Source organism: Plasmodium brasilianum, chromosome 13 (assembly GCF_023973825.1).
Source record: "Plasmodium brasilianum strain Bolivian I chromosome 13, whole genome shotgun sequence".
Taxonomy (NCBI): Eukaryota; Apicomplexa; class Aconoidasida; order Haemosporida; family Plasmodiidae; genus Plasmodium; species Plasmodium brasilianum.
The window spans coordinates 955,415-969,459 of record NC_090126.1 but is presented as its reverse complement, the minus strand read 5'-3'; the positions used below and the strand labels follow the sequence as shown (position 1 = coordinate 969,459).

Here is a 14,045-nt window from a genome sequence, read left to right as displayed (position 1 = left end):
GCCCTTTAAACCTTGTTCCACTTTGCGTTTTGCTTCACGTTGCACTTCGTTCTATTTAGCGTTTTACTGCACTTTAAACCTTTCTATATTTTTTGTTTCGCCGTATGTTATACTTCTCTGTGTTTTATATTTTTATAAATTTTTTTTTTGCTTTTATTAACAGAACAAATGATATTTAGCCGTGATTACCCAGTTACGTAAACAAATAAAAGACTGTATTAAAATACATACAGTACTTGCAAATGTTTAATTTTACGAATTATGGAACACAAATAGAATGGCGTAAGTGAGCGTGTAAATGGGATGTATATTTTATATGCATATATAAAACACAAAACTATTTACACCATTCGTCTATAAATGAAAACCATAAAAATTTAATTAAACATAAAAAAAAAAAAAAAAAATACATTATAATAAAAATGGAAAAAAATGAATTAACATATAAAAAAAAAAAAAAAAAATGAATTATAATAAAAGTGGGAAAAAATATTCAATTATTATAAAAAAGAAAAATAGTATTATTTTGTTTTGATGTTTTGCATTGTTCGTTTGTTCTTTTCTTTTCCGTTTTTATTCTGTTTTTTTTTTTTTTTTTTTTTTTGTAGAAATCAAAATAAATACATATATTTAATTAAAAAATTAAAATTTTCATTTCTTTTTTAACTAATTAAAAAAATAAGCAAAATAAAGAAATGAAAATAAAGAAACAAATTTACGCATACAGAATATGTGTAACTTCACATATAGGCATGTGTTAGAATTTAATTAAATTTTTTTTTCCAAATAGTAGTTTTAATGTTAAACACTGTTGCATCTGTATTTTTTGGCACATATCATAATTGGTTCAAATAAATATATTTTTGTTTTTTAATAGAACAAAGGAAAAAATAAATATGAAAGAGTTCTTATTTTATATATTATATATTTTTTTTAATATTTTTTTGTATTAATTTTTTGGAAACAAACTCTTAAAAATATTAATAAATACGTACAATTGTATGTGCATACATATATATATTTATAAATACGTGATGGGAGACATGTATACAATTTGCAGGCAATGCAAATGGGACAGTGGCATTAATTTGTTTGCGATTTGAGCTACTTACATTCTTTTTAATACCTTTTAATTTCAACAAATTTTGCGATAATTCGGGAACATATCGTTCTGTATAAAAGTTAATTTGAATATTTAGCGAATTTTTCTAATTTTTTGTTTATTTTTTTTATATTTTTTGCAAGTCTTTTGTTTATTTTTTGTTTGCTTTTTGTTCGTTTATTTTTTTGTTCGTTCTTTGTTTAATTTGTTCTTTTTTTTCTTCAACTTTTTGTTAATTTTTTTGTTTAAATTTTTTGTTTAATTTTTTGTTCGTTTTTTTATTTACTTTTTTAATTTGTGTAACATCCTTCACGCTCATAGGTGTATAGCTTTTAAAATTTACGTATTTTTCTTTTTTTTTTTTATTATATATACAAATATATTTATACATATATGTAACATATATTTATATACTTATACATATATATACTTATGCGCATATATAACATATACATATATATAGATATACACATGCATACACATACATACATATACACATACATAACATACATATATTCATATATATAAGTTTAACGCATGCTTTACATATAATTTGAAAATGTTTAAGCGCTTGGGCATAATTTCAGAACATATCATTATGGATATTTGTTATTATAAGCTCAAAATTGCAAATACAGTACTTTATGTAAATGTTAATTTGTTTCTCAATTTTCTTTTCAAAAAAAAAAAGCGTATTGTACAAGTACGCGAATGTGTACATATACATAAATGCTTACTCTTGCTAACACTTTTTTACGAACAAACCATTTAAACACAGAATGGAAAAAATTTTACCCGCATGTCCTGCGCAGTGAAATGAGAACATACTTATAGTATTATGAGTTTTTCCCTTTTGTATAAATTTTTAAATTTCATATATATGTACATACATATGTGTACATATACAAAGTAGGATGTAGTTAATTGTTTTTTTTTTTTTTTTTTGTTAAATTTTGATGAGTTCAAAAAAAAAAAAAAAAAAATTTATTAACTTTTTTTAAAGGAGAATTATTTTTCTTCCCTTTTACTTGTCCTTTAGAGGAATATTGCATACATGTAAGTTCAGATATGCCTACAAGTATATGTACTATGTATAAATAAATATATATATACAATTTCATTTAAGGTGTACACACGCGTTAACCTTCTTGACCTTATTTCAAATGCAAATAGGAAGAACAATATTAAATAATTTTAAATTATGCTTTATTAAAAAAGTTGTCAAAATTGCAAAATTGGGTACATACATACATACATACATACGTACGAACATACATACACACGTACGAACATATATACACACGTACGAACATATATACACACGTACGAACATATATACACACGTACGAACATATATACACACGTACGAACATATATACACGCGTACGAACATATATACACACGTACGAACATATATACACACGTACGAATATACATACATACGCGTATATTTATCTTTTTGCTAAAACTCAAATTTAACCTACTTCGTATATGAAATTTGTTAAGTGTTAAAAATTTTTACAGTTTACTTTTTGTACAAAAAAAACTATAATATGATATAATAAAAAAAAAATTTGGAAAATAAATGAATTTTTCATGGAAAAGAAAAAAAAAAAAATTATTAAAATAAAATAAAGAACTATATAACATATCACTACATGTAATTACATACCACTGAGTAGTTGTTCTTAAAAAAGATTCCCCATGACTTTCTGTTTAACTTTCTGGTGAGGTAAAAAATAAAAATAATCTGCAGATCTTATGGGTAATAAGCCACTATTTGAACAAACATTCATAATGTAAAGTAAAACTAAAAAATTAATAAGAGCAAAACAAACTTTTTGTAGCCAAAAACTTTGATTAGTATTACTTTCCACACTTTTAAATGCATCATTAATATTAAGCAAAGATTTTAAAATATTATATATTGAGTAAATAATAAAAATTATACCAAAAATACCTGAAGCGCCACCGGACATATACATAACAAATATATTCATTATGAGTCCTTTAAATGCATTAAGACAAACACCCCATGCTTTTTTTTCAAGAATTTTTTCACTATAAACTGATATATTCGATTTATTGTTCTCATTTTTATTTAATTTGTTTAAACAGTTTATATTCTTTTCTGTTTTTAAATAACTATCTCCATTCCCATACGCAGCTCTTACATCATCCTCAAAATTATAGCCAAAAGGTTCTGTTAACTTTTCATTGTTATCATTATACTTCCTTAAGTTGAAGTCCCATCGATTCATTTTTACTCTTACACATGAACTATATCTGTAATTTATCCTTCTCCCACAATATACGTGCAGTTTTTACCTTTTTTCCTTTTACCTTTTTATTTATTCATTCATTTATTTGGCTTATCATTTATTTGGACTATCGTTTATTTGGCTTATCGGATACTTGTATAATCGTATAGTTGACTTATGGTTTATTTGGATTATCTTTTATTTGGCTTATCGTATATTTGGCTTATCGTATATTTGGCTTATCGTATATTTGGCTTATCGTATATTTGGCTTATCGTATATTTGGCTTATCGTATATTTCGTTAATCGTATATGTGGCTGCCCATATATTAGTTTATATGTTTTATTTCTGTTTCTTTGAAGGTTTGTATTTTTATATATGCTTAAATGCAAAATAAAAAAAAAGAAAATTTCGAAAAAGAGGAACAAGTTATAAATTCAAAACATATAAATATATGTGTGTGTATGCGTATGCAGGTGTATTCGTAACTCCCACTTGCAATCTCTAAATCAGTGATGTTATATTAATACATGTACGTATATACGCATACAGATATTTCTGATAACGTTCAAAAAGGAATATAAAAAACAAACGTTTAACTAAATCATTTCATCAGAAATAATGCGCTTTATAAATTTACCCAACATTGCAGAAATACCAACAGGTATATATATTAATCGTAAAGAAAATACAAGAGCGGGTGCTGCGAAGTGATGCTATTTTGTACCTGCTGTTCATACGCACATATGTATGTATGTACTTATGTATACATGTATGTACATATAATATTATAAGAACATAAAAAAGTGCTGAAATGACAAAATGCGTTTAATCTGAAATTTAACCTTTTAAAACGTATATTTCAAATAGCATCATTTATATCGCTTGGTTTAATGCGCTTCAATTATTTAGCATCACTACTGACATCCCAATTTTTTTTCCTCCGTTTAGCAGAATATTATGCCCCTATATACGTTGTCGCACGAACTAATTTTAAACGTGTTATGTTGATATGCCCGTAAAAAACCATGTAATAGTTGAAGAAAAAAAATTATAAAAAATATATCTATTGTACTTACTATGTAAGCTCATTTTTTCGTAGCCAAAAAATTAATACCATATACCACAGCTCAGTTGCAGTGTATTTAAAAAAAATTTATACTTAGAAAAAAAAAAAAGAAAAAAAAAAATAATGTTCATATTACTGTTAATATAAATGTGAACGTAAATGGTAAGTGCGAATGTATATGCGAACATATATGTAAATGTATAAGCGATTGTAAATGTCAACGTACCAGAATGTCATTCGTTAACAGAGTATATAAAATCAATTTCAATACAGCAGTAGTTCTTCATCAAATTTTAGTGCGATTATATATTTTCATTCAAAAAAGTGAAGCATACAGGCATGTATGTTTTTTCCGTTACCAATCGTATTCGAAAAACTGAAAGATAATTTCGGAGAACGAACTAATTTGTTAAAACATTATGAGAAGATAATTGTGCAATAGCTACACATGTATACATTATTTTACTTGTTTTTTTATACACTTATTAATTCATTGATTTCTACGTATATGATTTTATTTATTCGTTTATTATTATGTGTAAATGTTCTCAAGCATAAACTGAAACGACTAAATTTTCGTATTTCGTGAATTTGTTTTACAAGAGTATACTAAATTATGCGAAAAAGAAAAAATAAATATATAAAAAAGAATAAATAAATAAATAAATAAATAAATAAAAGAATAAAAAAATAAAAGAATAAAAAAATAATATAATAAAAAAATAAATAATAAAAAAAATAAAACAATTTTTTTTTTTTTTTATCTTTATTCATTTTATCAATTCGGAATACAAAAAAAAAAAAAAAAAAAAAAAAAGATACACGTATATATAACATGTTACATTTTAATAAAATTATAACTGGAACAGCACAATTTTACCAATAATAAAATTTATTAGCACAAAAATATGAGATTTTTTTGTAGAATAACATATATTGCTACATACGAAAACAGTATTGACAACTGAACGATTTATGCTAAAGGAGTGTTCTCCATGTTGTATGTATGTGCAGTATGTAGTTGCATATAGAACGGGTGCCATAGGAGATATACGTGTAACACAGTGCTTCTTTGCATAATTCGTTTTTCGTTCTTTAGTTCTTTCCTTTCTTTCATTCATTCTTTCCTTTTTTTTTTTTTTTTTTGTAGTTGTAACTGTACTTGGTTATAAAACGATCATTTAAATTTTTTATTTTTTTTTTTGTACATACCATATATTCCGTTATAACTTCTGCGTGACATTATATTACCCTTCAATAATTGACGAAAAACAAGCAGGTCATCATACTGTATGTAACTGTGGAGAAGCAGAGGTGTTAGGGAAAAAGATGTAAATTGATTTGCGTATACATACATACATATATATATATATACGTATATATATATATACGTGTACATATTTATACATATTTATAATTATACATATTTGTATTTACATTTGTACGCACCCCACATGTATATGTCAGTACGTGTGTACCCGCTCGTAAGCAAAGATGAGTGAGTTAAATGAGTTCAACCAATTTAGCTTCAGTAACTACGACGATATCAACAGCAATAATGTAGAAAATAAAACTTCTCAGAATAATGGAGAGTATGAAATTAATGAAGAGTTAGGGTCTCCCAACAGCCTAAGTGACAACCTGGATAGAAGTAATAATTTGACGTACAATGATTTGAATATATCTTTGAATAGTGTCTATAATGATATAAATATAAATAAAAGAGAAATTGAAGAGAGTAGTAATAATCTTAAACATAAAAGCAGTAGTAATAATATGAATGACAGCTTAAATAAATACTCAGCCTCCTTAAGAAAAGAAAGTAGAATAATGTCTTTTGAAAATTCATATGAACAATTTTTCGAAAAAGAATCAGATATTTCAGATACAGAAGAGTCAACCACTTGGGAAACAGAAAGACTAAAAAGAATTGAAGAAAGAAAAGAATATGAAAAAAAAAAAAAAATGGAAATAAAAAAAAAAGCCGCTGAAGACTTAAAAAAGTGGTACGAAGAAATGGCTATTATAATTGAAGAAAAAAAAAAACAATCCAAAAAAAAAAAATCAGAAGAAAAAAGAAAAGAAGAAAATTTAGAAAATAAGACATGGTTAAAAGTATCTCAATATTTAGATTTAGAAAAAGGGGAGTATTTTAAAGAAAACAGCAGAATGAAACAAGTTCTCTTGAAACTAATAAAAAAGGAGGGATCTTAACACTGCGAATATGTAATAGATATAATATACATGCGTACATACACACAAATACGCACAGTGCATACGCTGCTATATGTTCACTTTTTGAAACCCCATTTTAAGTAAGCAATACTGTTTTCGATAAAAAGAAATTAATTGAAATGGAGAAAAATGAAATAAATTAAAATAGAGTGAACAAGAATAAAATGAGGGAGTATCGGAAATATTAGCAGACATTTTATTATATCTTATTTATTTACTTCATTTTTGTGGGCATGTGTGTGTGCTGGTATATACCTTTTTAATTTTTAAAAACATTACGCAAAAAAGACAAGTTATTATAAATGCATGTTAATAAAATTTTTTAATATAAAATGAAAAAACTATTTGCATTTCTCAGTATCACACTGAATTGTAGCATTTTCCTGGTTTCGCGTTCACCGCGTACAGATACACTTGTGCGTACTTAAATTGTATACATGTTAGCATGTGAGTTTGTATGCGCGTGAACATAAATACGTATGGACATGTAAACATGTAAGTACGTAAGCACGTGAACACAAGCACGTATGGGAATGTAGGGATGTATGCACATTTCCCACGGATGCGCAAAGAAAAATAATCCTCAAACGGTACATCGTACTAAGAGGAAGGATTAGGAATATTAAAAAAAAATATAAGTGATAATGTCGAATATTCAGGAAATAAATGAATATTCACTTTCTTACAATAAGAGTTTTACTTGAGGCAGTATTTTTATTCCTGAACTTGTCATCATATGTCAAACTTTTTTTGATTGTAGAAGATTTGTAATAGTTCACATTCTGTGGATCATCTTTTTTAATATTAGCTGATTCTTCCAATTTTTTGCACTTATAATGAGTACTATTATATTTTTTCATATTTCCCTCATTATTATTAGTAGAATTTTTTTGATTTTCCTCTTGGTAAATCAAGGGGGAGTTTTTTCTTGAACTGTTTATTAATGGTCTAGCTGTTGATATTGTATAGCTCGCGTTCTTCTGATTAGCATTTTTCACGTTTGGTGTTATGTTACTTTTGTAATTTAGTGTCATAGTGTTATTACTTATATTTTTAATGTAACTACTATCTAAGGCCGTTTTAATTGTTTTATCAGTATTTTTATGTTTTTCTGTTTGCTTATTATTAAAATTCAATGATTTATAGGGGGTAATGGATGAACTCGCATTCTTGGAAAACTTACTTATTTTGCAGAGGAATTTTTTATCGGGGATAGTTTTTCCATTATTATTAATTTTAGCAGCATCATTATTATTACTGTTAATATTATTAGTACTATTAATATTAGCAGTATTATTACTATTATTGTACCTGTCATCGTAGTAGTTAATATAATTGTTCTTATCACCCATAGCGTCGAAATGGGAGCTATTATTAGAAGCATTTTTAGAATATCCATTTTTGAGTTCATTATTTTTCTTATCCTTATGAATGGACTCAGAATTTTTAATAACATTTTTTTCGATGAATGAAATTATTTCTTTGAAATTATTTTGGTCAAACTCGTAAATTTTATCAGTTCCATTTGAACTCTTACTACTTTCAACCTTGTCCAAATGACTATTTTTCAATTCTTTCTCATCATCTGGTGTATGCTTTTTCATCTCATCACAATGGTCAACTGCATTTACATCGACCTGTGTGTCAACGACCTCATCAACCTTCGCGTCGATAACTTCGTCTGCCACTTCACCACCATTACCCCCTGCTCCATCTCCTGTATCGATATCCTCTGACACGCACACGTTATCAGAATAACCCAGATGTTCATACATATTTTCAACGTCCATGTTCTTCAACTCGTTTACGTCTTTTATTAGGCTTCCATGCAATGTTGCACTCAAATTAAAACTGTTTTTTCCCTTTTTATCATAATGCTTATAATTGATCTTATCAGAATTGTCGCTGCTTTTATCGTTGCATTCATTGTTGCTTTTATCGTTGTATTCATTGTTGATTTTATCGTTGCATTTATCGTTAAATTTATCGTTGTACTTACCGTTGTATGTATCGTTGTACTTATCGTCGTGCTTATCGTCGCGCTTATCGTTGTATTCATCGTTGTACTTATCGTCGTGCTTATCGTCGTGCTTATCGTTGTATTCATCGTTGTACTTATCGTCGTGCTTATCATTGTATTCATCGTTGTACTTATCGTCGTGCTTACCGTCGTGCTTATCGTTGTATTCATCGTTGTACTTATCGTCGTGTTTACCGTCGTGCTTATCGTTGTATTCATCGTTGTACTTATCGTCGTGCTTACCGTCGTGCTTATCGTTGTATTCATCGTTTCCTTTACAAGATTGTTTGTGGTATTCCCTCTTATAATTGGCCATATCATCTTTGCTCAGTCGGTTAATAATTTCATTATCACTTTCACTTTCACTGTTATTGTCAGAGTACTCCTTCCCCTTGTCTATTTGATTCAGAATGCTTTGCACAACCTTTTCCATTTTAACGCATCCCTGATTATTTGAGTTATTTAGCTTATTACTATGTTTCGAATATTTCGAGCTGCTATTCATCTGACTTCCTTCTTTTGTGCCATAATGACTGTTTTTATTCTTATCAAAAACTGAGGGGGGCTTATTTTTACTAATCATAGAACCGGTTGTACTAGTAGACGGTGCAACATTCTTGTACAACATAGAATTATAAGAATCCATTTTTTTCTTTAGATCTATATTTTTATGAGAATTAATAGAAACCATAGATACATTTCTATTGGCGTTGTTACTGATTGATCTTTTCCTGCTGAGTATCTGTTCATCCAGATGCTCATAATCAAAATAGGAATTTTTTTTTTCCTCTTGATTTTTTGTATCATTTTCATAGTGTCTTAAAAGACTACTAATTCCTTTATTTCTTACGCTGGAAGAGTAGCTAGTTTTTTTGTAATAATTATTACTACTGTTATTATTACTACTGTTTTTATTACTACTATTATTATTATTACTATTATAATTATATTTTTTGTTATAATCTGAAGACGTATGAAAATTGTATGAACTGCTCTTACAACTCATTTTAAAATGGCTTAACGATTTTTTAATTAGTTTAATGTTATCCCGCACAGCCTGTATATTTTCATAATGCATTTTCCCAAATGATTTATTTAATAAATTATTTCTAGAATTAATTTTGAGATCATTAAATAGTTGCGGGTACTGGGACAAGACGTGATCCAACAATTTCTCTGTTGTTGTTAAACTTTCATCAAATGTTATCATTTTATTGAATTGATTTTTACATAAATCTTTATAATAATTACACTCGTAAATTGTATTATCTTTTTCATGTAATAATTTTTCTACTATATCTTTATGTTCTTCTTCCAAAAATTTAATAGAATCATTATATTTTTTGGTGTATTCCTTCTCTTTTTGAATCATTTCTTTTAATATCATTTGGACTTGGTCAAAACTTTTTTCAAATTCTTTTTTAAGAGCCCCAAAATTTATTTGTGTGTGTTTATACTTCTCTTCTATATTTTTTAATTCTTTTAATTTTTCTTTTATTTTTATATTTTCTTCATCTTTCTCATTTATCATTTTTGTAAAGGTATCAATTTCGTCCTTTATTTCATTAATTAGAATATTCTTTTCTTGAGTAACATGCTGAAGTTTGTTTTCTAACTCCTCTACTTTTTTACCATACATTTTTTCCTCTCCTTCTAATATACCAGTTAGATTAAAATATTTTGCTTTGGTATCACCTAATTCTTTTATTAAAGATTCTTTGTCTTTTTTCATATTTTCATGTTGGTCCTTCAAACATTCATTTTCCTTCTTTATATTTTCTAATTCTTCTTTTATGGTATCAAAATCCTTATATAGAGACTCATATTTGGTAGATATACTTTCCGTTTCATTTTTATAATAATAACTTTTACTAAGAATAGATTCCTTTTCTTCTTGTAGCTTTTTCAGCTCTACTGATAGCATCAAATTAATATTTAGACTATTTTCTTGATCGAACTTCTTTTCTTCAATTATACTTAATAAATCGTTTTTTTCTAATTGTACATATCTCATCATATTTTCATATTTTTTACTATAATGAAACTTGTCCCTTATAGCATAATATTTTATTAAGAAGATGTTTTTGCATAAATTTACTAACACGTTTTTATATTTACTTTTAAGATCTCCATAATTTCTTATTAATAATTTATTCTCAAATTTTACTTTATCATTTTTTTTCATTAGATACAAATTCCTAATATTTAAATAACATATTTTGTAAATACTTCTATTTTTTAGTTTTATATGATTTCTCACACTTTTTATTAGATACTTTAAAATTTTGTTATATTTAACATCATTACTATTATTTATACAACGTAAGTTAACTTCACTCTTTTCGTACGATATTGTACTAACTTTATCTTCTATTTTTTCCATCCATTGTTTTATTTCTTTTATAGCTAATATTAAGTTTTCATCATTTTTCAAGTACGAGGAGCATACAGAATTTGCTGTATTGAAATATTTGAGATTTTGTATTTGAGAATAGTTTACTGATAGTTCTTCATTGAAGTTGTCCATATTTTCATATTCCTTGAAGTGGATTTTATCTTGGGTCCCTTCCTCATTAGGTGAATCCGGATGTTTATTATTTGCATGGTTATTAGGGGTATGACCGTTTTGGGCGTAGTCTTTTTTGGAATGGCCGCTATCTGCGGGATCCTTGTTTACTGAATGATCATATTCAACGCTATTAATTTCACTCCTCTTTTTCATTATCTTCTTGACGCATGTTGTAAACATATTATTAACAGTTCTAATGTTGCTTGTTAGTGTGCTTCCGCCTTCTAAAATTTTTTTCCCCTTTTCCGAACGAGCAGTTTCTTTATCAAAAACATGTATCATAGAAGCGCTGTCTTCGGGTAAAATATCATCTTTGATGTCATAGTCGTTATATGATCTTGCGTTGTTACGTAATAAATCGTAGTAAGATTTTGTTCTACTGTAACTTGATGTGTTATCATCCGACTTTTGATTCATCTGTTTGTTGTACAGCTGACTGTTAAGTAAGCTATCTTTTGCATTTTCTTCATTATCCTTTTTATCAAGGTTTAGCGTATTTTGAATTATACCGTTGTTATTGCCATTTCTATTTATGTTTACTTTGTAGTTGTTGCTATCGCTTTCTACGTTTAACGATTTTTCTGATTTCATCTTACTGACAAAGGGTTCACCACCACTCGACTTGTTATATGTGTTTAATTTTGTGTTTTTCTTTTCCCCTGCGTTATATAAGCCAATTTTTGTGTTGTCCCTTCTTAGATGCGCATGCGCATATTGTTCCCATTTATTCTTCAACTTATCTAGTGAGATAAGTTGGTCTTGATCCACAGTGTTATTTTTAAATGTGTGTACTTGACTCCTCGAGTAATTCATTAAGTATCTACGAGTGACGTTATTGCAACTACCATAATTATTATTACAACTATTATAATTATTATTACAACTATTATAATTATTATTACAACTACTATAATTATTATTACAACTACTATAATTATTATTACAACTACTATAATTATTATTACTATTATTATTAACATTAACATTAACCTTAGTTGCAATGTCAGCATAATTGTTTGTGTTATTTTTGGTTGCATTGTTGTATAACCTTTCGTTACTTCCCTTATATTTTTGTACACAGGATGATAAATTAGAACGAGGCACACCATAAAATTTGGTCGGATAATGCAGGTAATTATATGCATCATTATCTGTATAATTATTATTTTTCAAAATAAAATGTAAACTGAATTTATTTACATTCTGACCATTTATTCTTGAGCTATTATTAAATAAACTAATAGCTTCATTTATGTTTATATCACATAAAATAACATTTGTTCTTAGGGATAACCTATATTTTACAGAATCATTCTCTAGGTCTATCTTACATAATGGTAAATAAAATACGCTAAGTGGTTTTGGTAAGTATTGTAATTCTCCTTTATTATTTTTCATAAGAAGGGAAGATGTAGAACATGCAAAAAGAGTGTCATAAAACATTATTGTTAATACCCTACTTTCAAAATCATCAGCACTTGTATCAATAATATATTTTTCTATTTCTAGAGGCGATTCACTATATATAAAAAAATTAGTTGTTTTATCATAAACAAAAATATATGGTGTGGAATTAAATTTTTCTCCCTTCCAACAAGCAGGAGCGTGAATTAATACCTTGTAATGTTTCTTACAATTATTCTTACTGTTACTTATTTTACAATTACCTTTATTATTACTATTATTATTATTGCCGCTGCTACTAATACTGCTACCATTTATCATATCTGCATTTCTCATGCTTTTATTTAATTCCTCTGTTGAGGAAATTTTTTTAATTCCTTCTTCACCCTTTGAGGTGTTTTTATTACTTGCGTTCATGTTATTCAGTATGGTACTACAATTTTCTCCATTCAAGTTACTTGCATTTATTTCATTATTATTATCGTCCCCATACATAACATCCTCCCCATTCACAGCATCCTCCCCATTCACAGCATCCTTCCCATTCACAGCATCCTTCCCATTCACAGCATCCTTCCCATGCATAGTATCATTATTATTCATTTCTTGCTCGTTATTAGGAGTTTCTCCATTTTTACACATTACCATGTTTGACTTGTTTACATTTTTACTTTCTCCTTTTTTGCAACTTCCTACAATCTGTTCTTTGTCCGTTTTCCTTTCATCTTGTAAATTCGATGAACTATTTTTATTTCCATTCTCATTTTCATTCCCATTCGTGTATCCGCTTGTATTACAATATATCTCCTTCTCTTTTGCCTCATCTAACGTGCTAATATTTTTGGCTGCCTTGTTTAGGCCACAACAATCTTTATCTCCTATATCGATGCAAGAAATATCGTTAAATTCTTCATTATTTAACAAGCTATTTGAAGAAATTGATTTTTGGTCATCAATTTTTCCAATTATTTCGTAAGTATCAATAATGTTATCCATTGTAGTATTTCTTATCTTTTTTTTTTTTCTTTTTTATAGCCAAGTTGCACTTTTCAAATGATTTGAAAAGCTACATAAGATGTTACACTGCTGTTTGTGTCAAGAGGGGTTGACGATGTTTCATAAAAACAAAACAAAATAAGTTGACATAAAAAGTTTTGTATAAAAATATAAAAAGTTGTAAAACATTAAAAGTTAATAATGAATGATAGAAAAATAAAAAATAAAAATTATGACAAAGGACAACATGGGTCATTTATGAATATTGCATGGTGTGTACAGTAAGTATATATATGTATATATATAAATATTTGAAATACATATAAGTGTTTGCAATACACATAAATATTTGTAATACATGTACATATTTGTAATACATGTACATATT

At 27.1% G+C, this 14,045-nt stretch overlaps 3 protein-coding genes across 3 annotated transcripts; 1 reads left to right on the top strand and 2 right to left on the bottom strand.

The window, feature by feature from the left end:
* Positions 1 to 2,790: 2,790 nt before the first annotated feature.
* MKS88_004886 (ER membrane protein complex subunit 4) lies at positions 2,791 to 3,363 on the bottom strand (the record flags this gene model as incomplete). Its single annotated transcript, XM_067218099.1, has 1 exon — positions 2,791 to 3,363. The coding sequence occupies one exon, from the start codon at positions 3,361 to 3,363 to the stop codon at positions 2,791 to 2,793; it is 573 nt and encodes a 190-aa protein (XP_067071266.1).
* A 2,564-nt stretch (positions 3,364 to 5,927) lies between these two features.
* Positions 5,928 to 6,647, top strand: MKS88_004885 (clathrin light chain; the record flags this gene model as incomplete). The annotated part of the gene is made up of 1 exon (XM_067218098.1): positions 5,928 to 6,647. The coding sequence occupies one exon, from the start codon at positions 5,928 to 5,930 to the stop codon at positions 6,645 to 6,647; it is 720 nt and encodes a 239-aa protein (XP_067071265.1).
* Positions 6,648 to 7,342: 695 nt separating this feature from the next.
* Positions 7,343 to 13,657, bottom strand: MKS88_004884 (uncharacterized protein; the record flags this gene model as incomplete). The annotated part of the gene is made up of 1 exon (XM_067218097.1): positions 7,343 to 13,657. The coding sequence occupies one exon, from the start codon at positions 13,655 to 13,657 to the stop codon at positions 7,343 to 7,345; it is 6,315 nt and encodes a 2,104-aa protein (XP_067071264.1).
* Positions 13,658 to 14,045: the final 388 nt, after the last annotated feature.